At 48.1% G+C, this 15,970-nt stretch overlaps 1 protein-coding gene across 2 annotated transcripts in view; it reads left to right on the top strand.

Moving 5' to 3' along the window:
- The first annotated feature begins 1,541 nt into the window (after window positions 1-1,541).
- Window positions 1,542-15,970, top strand: part of EVA1C (eva-1 homolog C) — an 83,664-nt gene continuing 69,235 nt past the window's right edge. Inside the window, exon 1 of one of the 2 annotated variants that reach the window (XM_083171828.1) lies at window positions 1,542-2,045. In XM_083171828.1, the coding sequence (XP_083027954.1) occupies window positions 1,931-2,045 (115 nt within the window). In that variant the 5' untranslated portion in view covers window positions 1,542-1,930. The remainder of the gene's footprint in view (window positions 2,046-15,970) is intronic. The other variant, XM_083171827.1, reaches the window with a different exon arrangement.

Genomic DNA, 15,970 nt, shown 5'->3' with positions numbered 1-15,970 from the left:
GTTCCAAATATACAGGGGACAAAAAGAGTAGGGGTCCCCCGTATTTCTGAAACCAGCCCCGGACTCTTGGACCAGTCGTCCTGGTTCCAAAAATAAGGGGTATAAAAAACTGGGGGTCCAGTGCTGTTAGCGTGGTTGGCTCTTATGCGTCTCCATGGAGACGCATAGCTCATTCCTGATTGGCTGAAAGTGTCTCCATGGAGACGCATAGAGCCAACTATGCTAACAGCTTGTATTGCACTGTGGCAGCGCTATAGAAGCTGGCAGCAGGGACGGAGGAAGCCAGCTCACCCCACTGTCAGTGCGCTGGTGACATGTGGTTCGACAAGTCCCAGCATGCGGGGGAGGCCTGCTGGGACTTGTAGTTCACCTGTAAAAAGCAATGTTTTACCTGGGTGATTTCGCCGTATCAGGCCGGCGTCCACTGCCCACGGACGCCGGTGACAGCCCCGGGCTTCCGCCCTGGATGGGGGAAGCCTGGGGGGACCCCTTTTTGGGGGGGTCCCCACTCCTCCTGGTACACCGTCCAAGGCTGACCAGCCATGGTGAGCATGATACGGCCAAGGGGACCTTATGTAAAAAGTGTTCCCTGGCTGGTTCTAAAATATGGGGGACCCCCAGTTTTTTTTTTTTGTCCCCCGTATTTTTAGAACCAGGTCCAATCCAAGAGTCCGGGTCTGATTTTAGAAATACGGGGACAATTACGCTTTTTGTCCCCCGTATTTTTGGAACCAGGTCCAGCTCAATGAGCCCAGGGCTGGTTATGCTCAGGAGGGGGGAGCCCACGCCATTTTTTTTGTTTGTTTTTTTATTAATTAACTTTTACACATATTTTAATCTCAATGATCTGTGCATGGTACTGTCAAATTTGCCCATCACAACTTGGTCTGCATGTGTGGCGATTTTTAGTAACGTTTTCCCGAATTCACATCTCATTAAATATGCGATTTGTATACTTTATAATGGGAAAACATCTGGATGCGAGTTCTGGCATTACTAAAAATCGCCACTTCAGAATGTGCGATTTCGCGTAATAAATTTGCTATTTTTGCCGCATTTCGCTTCTCATATACGATTCCTTCCCCCCCCCCACCCCCAATCTCATCCTATTAAATGTCACCCTTGGTCTTAGTTATCATTCTGCAGTATACTATCTCGCTGGCAAAATGCAACAAAGCATGCACAGAAATAAGACCTCCGGACAATGGGGGTTATTCTAGTTCATTCTTTCTGACAAAATCCTTCTTAGATGGACAAAACCATGTGCACTGCAGGTGGGGCAGATGTAACATGTGCAGAGAGAATTAGATTTGGGTGGGGTTTTTCTTCAAAGTGAGATCTATATTGCAGTGTAAAATCATGCAGTCAGTATTTTCCCTGCACAGAAACAAAATAACTCACCCAAATCTAATTCTCTCTGCACATGTTACATCTGCCCCCCTGCAGTGCTCATGGTTTTGTCCATCTAAGAAGGATTTTGTCAGAAAGAATGAACTAGAATAAACCCCAATCAGAACACTCCTCTGCAATACTCATATTTTGCACAATTAGGAAGCTAGCCACTAGATGGCGCCAGATGCCCATATCAGACAGTTCCATTGACTTTTTAAGTGGGAGGCAAAGTTTGGTTGCCAGCCACACATTCCACGTGTTGCTGGAGCAGGGAGGAGGGTGCTTCTGTTTATTCCCAGTGACCAAGGATGATGGCATAGACAGCACACTGCCACTGACAGACAAGCAGCCTCTGCCCTATGGAACACCTGGCTGTCCTCCTGCAGTAGGATCAGTCCCAGCAGCAGCAGCACGGAAGGGGGTGTGTGGCTGTGAAGTAACTCTGAGTCACACTGTCCATGCAGACTCCTGTCTCTGTAGGTCCCTGACACAGAACCGAGAGCAGATCATGTGAGTCCCCAGGAGAGATCTCCACACCATGACCCAGGAACATGGCTATGAAGGGAGACAGGTTATCTGCAGCTGCAGCAGTCTTGTGTGCTGCATTCTCCTCCTCTGGACCAGGCAGGTGTCTGCCCTGGCTGACTTCTCAGGTAAGGATGGGCTTCTTACTGCAGCCAAGTTCTCAGCTTGTGCCAGGAGGTACTGTAGAAATATTCTGGTTTTATGGTAAATATGTTCTTATTCCTACAAAACTTTATTATGAAATTTAGCAAATTTTTGGGACGTGCGTCCTGCAGATGTGATTACATTATTTTTTATTTAACATAAAATGTAATATTGTTTTAGTGTTTGCTTTATTGAGATCTACATATATATTCGATAATTTAAACGAGTCTACTATACTGACTGCTTGTTGTAGACATAATAAACCATATAAAGACATAGGCAAACACAGGGGGGGTCTGGTTGCACAGAAACCCCCCTCGTCTTGGCAAGTGACTTAAATGATGACAACAATAGCACTGGTATATAATATGATCAGTAGAGCGTCCACCACATCATGCAGTGTAAGGGACAGAGCAGAGCCGCTGCCCCTGTCCAGTGTACCAGCTTCTACCACATTTACTGTATGTGTGGATCTGAGCCCTCAAACATTGCACTGGACCAGAGAGCAGCTTCCAGGAGGAAGAAACAGGAGCCTTACCATGAATTAGGAGATTGTGAGCTTAGAAAGTGCAGTACTGGTTCTATTATGTCTGTGTATTTATTTATTGTTTGACCTTTTATTGACTACTTATTGAAATGTTTGAAACCTGTACCATACCTCCCAACTTTCCTAAGTGTAGAATAGGGACATTTGCGCGGCTTGTCCGAAAAGGGGGCGTGGCATATGCAAATGTGGGTGCGGCTTATGCAAATTAGCCGTGCCCTCGTTTTCGGCCGCGAATAGACGCTGTGCGCATGCGCACAGCTTCTATTCTGTGAGATTGGGGGGGGGACTCCCAACTGCTCCCCCCCGCAGCGGGACACTGCAGGCCGCGGGAGGGACGCGGGAACGTCCCCAAAAATCTGGACGTTCCCGCGTTTAGCGGGACAGTTGGGAGGTATGCTGTACTGTTAAATCTTAATACTGTATGTCATTCAGTATCATGTGTATAAAAAGACCGATATTCAGGGCTATCACCACCTCCCCAGACTCCCTTAATTACTCCAATGCCCTGCAGAGTGGGAGATTTTGGATTACATTTGGAAACCCCCCCCCCCCCCCCTTCCCCCTCTAAAAATCCTGCGCTTGCCACTGAAAGAGGATGCATAGAAGACATTATTTTACACGCTCCACAAGTAACACTGTAACCAGGACCATCAGCTCTTTCTGTTGCTGAGACTCAGGTACCTGGAGGTTTCAGTTGGGCAGTTGGGCAGCACATGGCAAATAAGCTATGGCTCTCCAGCTGTTAACATACCTCCCAACTTCTGACGTGCGCGATGCGGGACACTGCTGCCGCGCGCCGGGGGCGTGGCCTAATTTCGGGGCGTGGCCTATACTCGTGGCCCACCCGCGAGGTCCCCATTTTGCCGCTATGGGGACATGACCCAGAGGCTCTGTGAGCCTCTAGCCATGCCCCCAGCCCCCTGGCTGCGGGAATAGACGCTGTGCGCATGCGCACAGCAAATATTCCCCGCTGCTTAGCAGCCGACAGGGGGGACTCCCAACAGCCCCCCCTCACCGCGGGACACTGCCGCCCGCGGGTGGGACAGCGGGACAGGCCCTGATAATCGGGACTGTCCCTGCTGAAATCGGGACTGTTGGGAGGTATGTGTTAACCCTTTCAGGTCCAACGCCTAGTCAGGCTCAACAGCCCTAGCGCTAGCAGCAGATACAGTAGTGAGCCACTTTAAAATAAGAACATTGACATAATTCAACATTCAATGTAGACCATTTTTGAATAAAATAAATAAATTACAATTGATTTAAACCAGACTGAATTGCTCAAAAAATAATAATAATAAATTGGACTGCAAAGGGTTAAGGGACAAGTCCAAGCTGCAAAACCATGCTAGAACTTGAAGTTTGGAGCAAAAGGTTTGCTAAACTTCTTATAGAGTCGCAGTGCACACTGGGACTTGTAGTTCTACAAAGTTGGACACCTGCTGATTACCTTAGCTCAGGGCGGGGCAACACCGGCCCTCCAGATGTTGATGAACTACATCCCAGGATGCTTTGCATTAGTTTTGCTATGTGGCCATGCTGAAACTGATGCAAGGCATGCTGGTATGTGTAGTTCATCAACATCTGGAGGGCCGGTATTGCCCAACCCTGCCTTAGCTTCTTATAGAGTCGCAGTGCACACTGGGACTTGTAGTTCTACAACAGTTGGAACCCTGCTAGTTACCTTAGCTTAGTCTGGCAGTGCACACTGGGACTTGTAGTTCTATAACAGTTGTAGACCTGCTGGTTACCTTAGCTTCTTATAGAGTCGCAGTGCACACTGGGACTTGCAGTTCTACAACAGTTGGAGACCTGCTGGTTACCTTAGCTTTGTCTGGCAGTGCACACTGGGACTTGTAGTTCTACAACAGTTGGAGACCTGCTGGTTCCCTTAGCTTCTTATAGAGTTTGGCAGTGCACACTGGGACTTGTAGTTCCACAACTGGTGGAGAGACAAAGGTGTCTAAATCTGATAGATAATATATATATAGGTCTGACTGCTCATTGCCACAGCTCACAACTGACCCCCTGCACACGCCCGCCCCCCTCCCCCCTCGCTAGGTTTTTGTAGCGACGGGGAAACGGCATGTGTGGCCACTAAAACAGCGAAGCTCACGGCTAAATGCCGCGGGCTCCCTGCATTAGCCAGGAGCCTCACTGTTTGGGGGAATCCGTGCCGGCCTCTGACAGCGAGGATTCCCCCGGGACATTGAGTAGGATGAGCGGCCGGCAAGGGGGTTAAACGGCAGGTTCGCTTGTTTATGGTGATCTCTGCCGTTTAACCCCTCACCAGCCACAGTGCACACTGGGACTGCTACAGCTGGAGGGCCACAGGCTGGCTACAGTTGCTATAGAGGACCGTATTCAATGTGGCCGGTGAGGGGGTTAAATGGCGGGTATCCACGAAAACAACGTTTACCCCCCACGCCGGCCACTCACCTATTCTACGTTCTGGGGGAGTCCTCGCTGTCAGTGGACAGCGAGGATTCCCCCAAACAGTGAGGCTGGCGACTAATGCAGGGAGCCCAGTGCACTCAATGTTTTAGCGGCTGCACACATCGTTTCCTCATCGCTACAAAAACCTAGCGAGGGTGAAACGGCGTGTGCAGGGGGGCAGATTATTACTGCGAGCAGTCGCAAAAAACTGTGCATACTGGGACCTGTAGTTCTACAGCTGCCTGTGCCTATGTATGTTATGGGATCTGGCAGTGCATCCTGGGACTTTTTGTTTTACAGCTGCATGTTGCCTACATTGTTATAGAATCTGTCAGTGCATTCTGGCATTTGTGGTTCTACTGCCGCAGGCTGCCTACGCTTGGCACAGTAAAGGTGCGTACACACGGGCAAAGAATCGCTGGCAATATGGTCGCTGAGCGACCATATTGCCAGCGATTGGAGTGTTCACCGGCGCTAAACCACTTCTTCACCAAACCCAGCAAACTGTCCTCCTAACCTCTGTTCCCCGCCCTGTCTACCCCTCCGGTGTCACCCCTGTCTGTCTACCCCTACTCTTTAGAATGTAAGCTCTCACGAGCAGGGACCTCTTACCTCATGTGCTTCTCCTTTCTTACTTCAGCAGTCTTTGACTGTTGCAGCAATCTTCTGATGTTCCTAGAATCATTTACCCTGTATTTGTCCTGTATTGTCTTCAACTGTAAGTTACTGTTTTCCAGTTTGATTGTGTGTACTCTGTAACTGGGCGCTGCGGAACCCTTGTGGCGCCATATAAATAATAAGTCAGACTGTGTGAGAATGTAAATGGAATGGGATCATTGGGCGGACAGCAACTAGGGGAAGGTCAACACAAAAGGTCGACATGGGTTTTTTTCACTTTTTTTTTTGTCCCGAATTTTAACAGTCTGCACATGTCAAGAAAAAAAAGTGGAAAACCCCATGTCGACCTTTTGACTGTCTACCTTCCCCATGGCAACCTATTGCTTGTGTCGACCTAACCCATGTCGACCTAGTGGTGTCGACCTAGTTATTGTAGATCTAGTGACCGTATCCCATGTAAATGATCCCACAAGGAAGCTGGTTACATCCTGCTGTCACTTCCAGTCTGAGGGAGGCTCCCAGCGCTCTCCCTTGTACATCATTCTCTGACACTGATGTGCCATTACAGCTGACTGATACAGGTATGGATGACGGGAGACCACCTTGCTTGATGTCACATGATGCTCATGATGCTCAGAGGTTATCTATCATGTGTGCAGTGTGTACTGTACCCCCATTTCTTCCATACTTATATCTCCGGGGGGGGGGGGGGGCACCTCTGCAGTGCTGCAAAATCACCATGAAAATGGGCACAACGCCATTTTTCCAAAGTTTTGTTCATGCCTGGTAGGGAAATCGGTACTATTATCACGGCGCCCCCCCTTTCCATCGCATACCATCGTACAACCAAAAACATTGCGTCGCATCGCATGCCATATGATCGCATGCGATGCGATGAGACGCAATTATAGGCGATTTTACATTGTACACCCACCCTGATGGGTACTGACAATGTTAAATGCCCCCCCCCCATTGTTAACGCCACCCCACTATCAACGCCAACCCGAAGCGTGGCGAGCCCAAGAGGGGCAGCGGTACGCGTCCTCCGACCTTTTCATACCCCCACTATCCACGTTGGCGTAGAGCTGATTTTATATAGTGCGCTCGCCACCATTACTTCACAAGTATTACGCGTCCCCTCGCGGGACTCGCTGCGCTTGCCACGCTTCAGGCTCGGTGGCTCGCTGCGCTCGCCACACTATATAAAACCAACTCCACACCGACGTGGATAGTGGGGGTATGAAATGGTCGGAGGACACGTACCGCCGCCCCGCGTGGGCTCGCTGCGCTCGCCACGCTTTGGATTGGCGTTGATAGTGGGGTGGCGTTAACAATGGGGGGGCATTTAACATTGTCAGTACCCATCAGGGTGGGTGCACAATGTAAAATCGGGTCTGCCTGGGCATTTAACATTGAAATCGCGTCGCATTGCATGCCATTATAATGGCATGCGATGCGACGCAATATTAAAATTGTACAGTCTTCCCGGGAAAAGCCTCAAATTGGGTCCATCGCATACCTTAATTAGTGGTATGCGATGCGACGCGACGGGCGCCGTGATAATACACAAGTATTATCCCCCCCCCCCCCCCCCCTAAAAAATGCCCTTGATTTTTAGCGCGCCTTCGGCGCACACTGTCCCGATATATCATAATATATGATATATTGTCTTGTTTGTTGGTTTAATATCTCCTTTCTGCTGGACGTTTATCTCTCCTTATCACCCTTGCATTTATCTCTTGTTAAAGCTTAATACATCTGCCCCAGTGTGTGCTACTTGTCGGGCTTGTAAATGAAAGAAAATGCTGCAGGCATATATATATTTAGCCAGTCTTCTCCTAACTGCCATGTTACAGGCTGGGTTTAAAAAATGACAGTTAGAAGCAGATTGACCAGTAATAGAGGGCCTTATTCTAGTTCACTCTTTCTGACAAAATCCTTCTTAGATGGACACAACCATGTGCACTGCAGGGGGGCAGATGTAAAATGTGCAGAGAGAATTAGATTTGGGTGAGTTATTTTGTTTCTGTGCAGGGTAAATACTGACTGCTTTATTTTTACACTGCAATATAGATCTCACTTTGCAGTAAAACCCCACCCAAATCTAATTCTCTCTGCACAAGTAACATCTGCCCCACCTGCAGTGCACATGGTTTTGTCCATCTAAGAAGGATTTGGTCAGAAAGAGTGAACTGGAATAAGGCCCAGAGTACTAACCACTTTATCACTTCATCTGGCTTATTAAATCTGCCCCTATGATACCTAGGCCATAACAGGGAAATGATGATCTTTGTACTGGGGCAGCACCCCCCAAACAGGTGAAATCTTGGAGCAGCACCCCTCATCCACCGCTAGATACGGCCCTATATGACACCAACACAGTCAAACCTTTCACTGCCATCTATCTGATTACCCCAACAGTATACGCCATTCGTATATCCCCAGGTTCTGCAGCAGGCGCCGGGCAGGGGGAAAGCCGCCCAGTGTGTATGGACCTTTAGAAACATTACAGTCCACCACAGGCCTATGGACTATTATCTATAATGAAGGGGGCTGTTATTTCATGGATCATTCCTGCTCCAAGTAATATGTGTGATCAGATCTCCACTTTTGCTGGCTGTCTTTAGCCTTTTCCTCATGGCTTCCACTATTTGCTAAAAAGCAGCCATTTTATTAAATTCTCTCAAAGGGCTAGATTCTCTAAGCTTCAAAAGTGATAAAATGGAGAGTGATAAACAGCCAGCCAATCAGCTCCTGCCTGCCATGTCACAGACTGTGTTTGAAAAATGTCAGACAGGAGCTGATTGGCCGGCTGTTTATCACTCTCCATTTTATCACTTTTGAAGCTTAGAGAATCTGGCCCCTAGGGAATCCTGGAGCAAATGTATTAAGTCTGGTGAAGTGATAAAGGGGAAGGTGATAACAGAGCAGCCAATCGGCTACTAACTGTGATGTTACAGGTTGGGTTTGAAAATTGACAAGAGCTGATTGGCCGCTGTGTAATCACCTTCCACTTTATCATTTCTCCTGGCTTAATGCATTTGCCCCATGTCACCTCCCCTCCATTACATTCCTACAAGGCACCAGACTCACCTTCTTATGTAAAAGGTGTGTCACATGTGTAACTGGGACAGCAACAGACGTTGCAGCTTGCTGTTATATAACAGCCGCCTAATCTTTATTTACCGTTCTGCGTGCTGCCAATCACTAATTTGTGGCACAGCTACGTGGCTTGTAAGATGCTTATGCCAGAATTGTATATTAAACATCATTAAGTGGGTGTATCAGTTATTACATGTTTATCCAGCACTTCTCTTATTTCTAACCATCTAGGGTACTTGTTTCCTAGCACGGCGCCCAGATTTTCTACGTACGCTAACATAGTGAAATCGCATTGCATCCATCGCATGGGCCATTTTAGTGCTGTGCGATGCAATGCGATTTTTTTAATGTCATTTATTCAATGCTGTGTATTCCCCAGGGGATCGCATCGCACCTCCCGCAAAATCGCATGCAATTTTATAGGTTGTGCGATGCCATTACATTAGCTATACAATAATATCATTGTATGACATACAAAGATGTTTTACCCCCCCCCCCCCCACACACACACACACACACACACACACACACACTATCCACGCCACCCCGATGTGTAGCAAGCACAGCGAGCCCTGTGGCAGCAGAACGCGTCCCCATACCCCCAATATCCACGTCGGTGTGGAGTTGATTTTGCGTTCCCCACCGGGCCCGATCGTAGCAAGCCCCGTTAGGGGACGCGGATTACTTTACATGTATTACGTGTCCCCACGCGGGGCTTGCCACGCTTGCCACGCTTCGGGCTCACTATATAAAATCAACTCCACACCTACGTGGATAGTGGGGGTATGAAAACGTCGGAGGACGTGTTCCACAGCTCCTCGCGGGGCACGCTGCGTTCGCCACACTTCAGGGTGGCGTGGATAGTGAGGGGGTGCCTAAAACCTCTTGGTATGTCATACAATCATATTATTGTATACCTAATTTAATGGTATTGCACACCCTATAAAATCGCATGCGATTTTGTGGAAGGTGCGATGCGATCCCCTGGGGCATACAGAGCAGTGAATAAATTACATTAATCGCATCGCACGGCACTAAAATGGCCCATGTGATGCGATTCTCCTACGCAGAATAGCCCACTAAGCAATTAGCTTAGGAAACAAGTACCACATCTAGAAATGGAATGGGATCATTGGATAGACAGTAACCACGTGGTCATGATTGAAGGTCGACATGGGGAAGGTTGACGGTCAAAATGTCGACATATGGTTTATCAATTTTATTCCACGAGTTTTGACACAGTCACTGAAACGTAGCATGACTTGCTGCGCTCGCCATGCTTCGGGACGACTATTATATTCTCCCATCACGCCCTAGTGGATGGAGAGAGAGAAAGTGGAGAGGGATAAAGGTACATACAGAGTTTTTCGTCAGTCAGAATACCGTCGCCGTCATCAAGAATCCAGACAGGGGCCAGCTAAGTGTACTTTCCCTACACCTGCCCCCCCCCCCCCCCCCCCCCCGCAACCCTAACCCTCCCCTCCAGCAGCCTTCCCCACACCCACACACACCCACAGCCTGACCCTAACCCTCCCCTCCAGCAGCCTACCCCACACCCACACACACCCACAGCCTGACCCTAACCCTCCCTTCCAGCAGCCTACCCACACACACACACACACACACACACACACACACAGCCTGACCTTAACCTTTGCCACTAGTGAATAATCTTAACCTCAGTACCACGCTACCTAAACCTAACCCCCCTGGCCCTCATCCTAAACATAGCCATTTTCTAAGTGCCTAAAACTAATTACCCTCCCTCCCACCCTAACAAAACCTTTCGCCCTCCAGTCTAAAGCTGTGCACACACGTATTCGATTTTGTGTTCGATTTTCACTATATAGTCAAAATCAAATCGAATGGACATCGTACGGTTTTCAGCCTCATTCGATGCCGATGCGCACTCCCTTTTAGTGTGAATCGAACTGTAAAATAGACTGAGCAGGCGACTATGTAGTACAGATCTGTGCTATATAGTCCATATCGAATGCGTTTTGCTGCCATTTGATTCAATCAGGATCGAATCACACTGTGTTGACGCACCTCTACCTTTCGGCATACTGGTGCCGGAATACTAAGTGATGTGGAGATTCCGGTGTCGGTCTCCCGGCACCAGTCTCCAGGAGGCTGACCGCATCCCATATAAAGTATGAGCTGTTTACTGTTTAATGTTACTGGCTGCATTTCAAAAACGACAGTTAGTAGCTGATTGGCAGTTTATCTCTTAACTTTATCTCTCGCCAAGACCTCAAAGTACCTTACAATTGGCTCATAACTGCCATTTTTCATTAGCCTGTGAAATAGCAGTTAGGGGCTGATTGGTTAGTACTTTATCCCTCCTCACTTTATCTCTCAGCAAGCTCATCACGAGGATAATGATGCCTCCATAATAGCTGTGCTCTGCCATAGAAGGACTTCCAGGTTTAGGACCTGGGACGCTTTCTGTAGAACGCAGTATAAGGAAACAATGAAAGCGCAATATCGAACAATAAAAAATACTGGGGCAGATGTATTAAGCCTTAACAAGAGATAAATGCAAGGGTGATAAGGAGAGATAAACGTCCAGCCAATCAGCTCCTTACTGACTTTTTTCAAACCGAGCCTGTAACATGGCAGTTAGCAGGTGATTGGCTGGGCGTTTATCTCTCCTTATCACCCTTGCATTTATCTCTTGTTAAGGCTTAATACATCTGCCCCAGAGGCACATACTCTACTGTACTGCACTGTGCATTTCCAAAGATAGAAATAGACCTGTCTGGCTGAAGCCAGCACTCAAGCACCATTGTATAAGTACCCTCCATGGAGCCCACCCCTGAATGAGCAACTACGTAGCACATTTACAAAATGACAATGAGTGGGATGGATCCAATTGGAGGAAACACTTGGAGAAACACAGAGAGAAGCCCATAGCCTTTTATAGGGTAAAGATGGCATTGCCCATCATCATTACCGTAATATCAAATTGCCATCCAGGGATCTATAAATATTGGTAATATTTTTTTAACTAATAAATATACAGTATATAACATGTTACAGAAACACGAGGCTACAATAGAAATGGCAACTAGCTGTCGCCGTATGGGTGTTACTGGAGCAGCGTCACTGCTGCGCATGTCTGGGAATAGCATTGCCACAGATACTTGCACCAATTCGTCTCCTCACATCCCCTAAATGCTGGGTTCAGCTAAATAATATGAATTGCTCCAGGTGATCCTTATCGTCTTTCTGGCTTCTAGAAGACTCTGAACCATATAATAAGCGTCCTGATCCCTCATAGGCAATTAACCGGTTAACAGAGTAATAAACACACATGAAATTTAATTCTAATCCTTGCTCAGTATGAGCACATTAGTCACAGTATCTGCGCAGGTAACAAAGAGCTCTCAGATATGACGGGACCATGTGTTGGCCACAACTACAATGCGCAGGTGATATAACACCGTCAGCAGGGAGCAGACATCACATTTAACTGTGCATTTGCTCTGTGCATACGGAGTATAAGGCGAGAGCTGTGAAGGGCTGTGGGGTAAGGCTGGTTTCACACACTCCGGCTCCTGCCGGACGGTGAAATCCCGCACGGCCAGGGAGCCGTGCCGCACACACTAGTTTATCATGGAAGGGATGGCCACAGCCCGGCATCCGTCCCTTCCAGTGGCGGGATCCGGCTGCAACCGTGCGGCCGGGTCGTGGCCGTCCGGTGTGAATGGACAGAATAGTGTCCATTCACAACTAATGTGTGCGGCACGGCTCCCTGGCCGTGCGGGATTTCACCGTCCGGCAGGAGCCGGAGTGTGTGAAACCGGCCTAACTGTCCGCGTGTCTTATTTACAGCGTATCTACTAATGCTTTATATAGTGTCTGCACCGCTAATAGTCCCATCCCTGTGATACCAGCTGCCCTGAGTCATATAGTACATATGCCCTAACATCTGGAAGACACTATCCCATGGACTGCGGGTACAGCATGTGAAATATATACACACTTATATAATATATATATATATATATACACACACACACACTGTGTAGACAAAAAGTCATTGGACACCACCCTGCAAGTGGTCCCACCCCACCAGTGGTCCCAGGCCTGAGCTGATTAGTTGGTGGGATAATCCTACGACTGCAGGGACCAATATAAACATGCTGATGGGGCCCTGGTCCCGCACCCCCCGCCTCCATTAAAGGGAGCTGGGCAGTGGGGAGAGAGAGCCGCAGCACAGTCTCTCTCCCAGCTCAGCGCACTCTGCTCAGTGACATGTGCCAAGCTGGGGAGAGAGACAGCGGCAGCCTGTCCTCTCTCCCTCCCGTTTATTTTTATTTTTCATGAGAACGTGGCAACGCCCCCTCCCAGAGGCCACACCCCCTCCATTTTACCTGGGCCCGGCCAACCTGTCGGAACCCCTGCACCTCCTCCCAACCATATTTTTGGAATCAGGACTGGCCCACGAATTGTTGTAGGGGACCTCAGTCATTTTTTTCCCCCATGTATATTTGTTCCTCAAGTACTATCTCAGAGTCCCGCGACTGGTTATGGTTTTGCAAAGAGCGAGGATGATTTTTTTTACTTTTTAATTTTTTTACCAACCACAAGTCTATTGTTTTGCGGGTTTTTGTAGTACTATTTTATGTGTGATCCTATTACATTGCCTGATTTGTATGCGTGCAATGGCAAAACATCTGGATATGAGTTCTAGGATTGCAGGAAACATGGGAGATTGCACGTTCCCACATACTATTACATTGGGGCGATTCAGACCTGATTGCACAGCAACGAATTTTCAGAGGCCAGCGTTCCGGTAGACGCTGCGCCGCTAAAGTGAATTAAAATTGTCGGTTCATTGCAGGATGGACTTCAACGCAGGATGGCCTCGCGCATTTGCAAATCCACCAAACCCCACCCTGCGAATGTCCGCCCACCCGCTCCACCCCCCCCCCCCCAACCCCCTTGCAGTGCGGGTTCGCCCGCACAGGCTGCAAATGGATGTTTAGCATAAACACAACACTTTTATTGGTAAGCTGCTCAATCAGAGGTCTGTCATTCAGGTGCCAACAGGGAGGGGTAAATCTGGTTAGGAAAGAAAAACAGTTTGTATCCCTATTGCACACTGAATGAGAAATATACATATAATAATCAGACAATACAGAGATCTTGGTTGCATATATCTGCAGATATAGGGTTAAGCCCCCAGGCCGTACGTCAAGGCGTCTCTGTCACTGGGGGTCCCTAACACTGGGTATGGGTCTGGGGTGTGGGCCCCCAACATGCCGACACAGGCCGACTACTCCAGGGCAGCACACAAATGAAAGTTAGTAGTGTTAAATAAGAAGCACATAAGTGCTATGTAGGGAGGTGAAGGTGTGATTAAAATACATACAATAGGGAAAAAACATAAATGTTAATAAAGTGTTAGGGTGTGCTACCCTGGAGCAGACCAGCCATACCAACAAAGGGGGAATCACACTCCCAAACCCATCCCATGCACAATAACAAATTTATGGGCCTAATAGCCCAGTGTAAGGCCACATGATAATGGCTTACAACATCTGAGAGCCAGCTTACCTGGAGATACCCCTGGCTTCTCCAATGGCACTCAGGTGTCAGCAATCCCTCCTATTGCTGACCCATCTATGCCTCTCAACTGCACAACACTTTTATTGGTAAGCTGCTCAATCAGAGGTCTGTCATTCAGGTGTTTAGCATAAACATCCATTCATATGCCGCGGGTAACCTCCCACATCTAGAACAGTGGTGTCAAACTCCTGGCCCTCCAGCTGTTGTGGAACTACACGTCCCAGCATGCCCTGATTTTATATAATGGATTGCTAAAACGGTGGCAGGGCATTCTGGGACGTGTAGTTCCACAACAGCTGGAGGGAAATGAGTTGGACACCACTGCTCTAGGACAACATGGAGAGACGGGTGCATCCTAGGCTGACTCAACCAAAAAGGGTGTCTGCCGTAATCACTGCCACGTGACGGACCTACATAGTACTGATCTGGTTTGCCGTCCGTGTTTAATCGCTTTTGTCTCTATAGTAAAGAAAATAAAACTGTAGCTTCCATTTCCTTTGTTAGTATTTATTGATGTAATAGTTACAGGAATACAGCCAATATCATAGACTGATGTCATAGTCACAAGTCCGTAGATCGGGGGAGCGGTGTCACAAAGCATCAGGATTACACTAAATCCCCATAATCTCTTTTCTGCAGGATAATATCGCTGTACTTGTTCTCAGAGTCCCAGTGCGCTCTATGTGGGTCCAGATCTCTGGGCCACTGCTATCCCTGTGTGAAAACTCATGTCGACTTTTTCCATGTCCACCATTTCAATGTGTCGACGTTCTTATAGTCAATCCTATGAGCCATACCCGTTTTGCAGGCATCTGAGAGTCTGCTCAGGGCATGCGCCTGCGAAACAAGAGGGGCCCCGTTCTGACGCTGCACAAGGGGCCCCCTGCTCTCTTGCTGCGCCCCTGCCTGGCCTGCCATTACAGTACACAATGAACGCTGTGACATGAATGGTTAATGTGGAAATACCTAACTAGAGATGATACAGTCAGTAAGTGATTTCTAACGGGAGAAAACACCACATTCCAAATTCTTCCTTCCTTATAGAAGAGAAGATCAAAACAAAGCAAAATTACCCATCTCTAATGGGCCGCAGTACGGGGATCCTTAGAACCATCTACTAAGTAATAACAATTTGTTGCAGCTAATTGAGCGTGGTTAATGGCTTTCTATAAGGAGATGGTAACAGGAGAGAGATTAGTGTATGTTAGTGTGATGGCATACCAGGGGAACATCACAGAGATAAATCCCTGTATCTGTACAATAGTTTGTCTGTACAACGTACATGCTTTCACTTACAGCGTCACTCAACGTTCAACAGAGAGGGGAGGACTCAGGGGTGTGCGTGGGATTCCGAGGCAAAGATACCTCTATGAATGAATGAATGGCCAGAGAAAGTTCAGCCAACATTATAGGTGTACACTGCTCCAGGCGCTGGAGGTCCGTAGGAAGTAATAGTCATCTATTATACATCCTGGACTTCCGCCCAGGACTCGGTGGGTACCATGATGGAAGGAGGACATCAAACCTAGTGATAACCCTAGCAACCTTGGTGGCTAATACGGAATACTGACCCCGATGTGATGCCTAATGTGGGATACCGGCCACTCTCTGGTGGCAAATACATACTGCTGA

This window comes from Crinia signifera, chromosome 2 (genome assembly GCF_055691185.1).
Source record: "Crinia signifera chromosome 2, ASM5569118v1, whole genome shotgun sequence".
NCBI lineage: Eukaryota > Metazoa > Chordata > Amphibia > Anura > Myobatrachidae > Crinia > Crinia signifera.
This window is presented reverse-complemented; position numbering and strand designations above follow the sequence as displayed.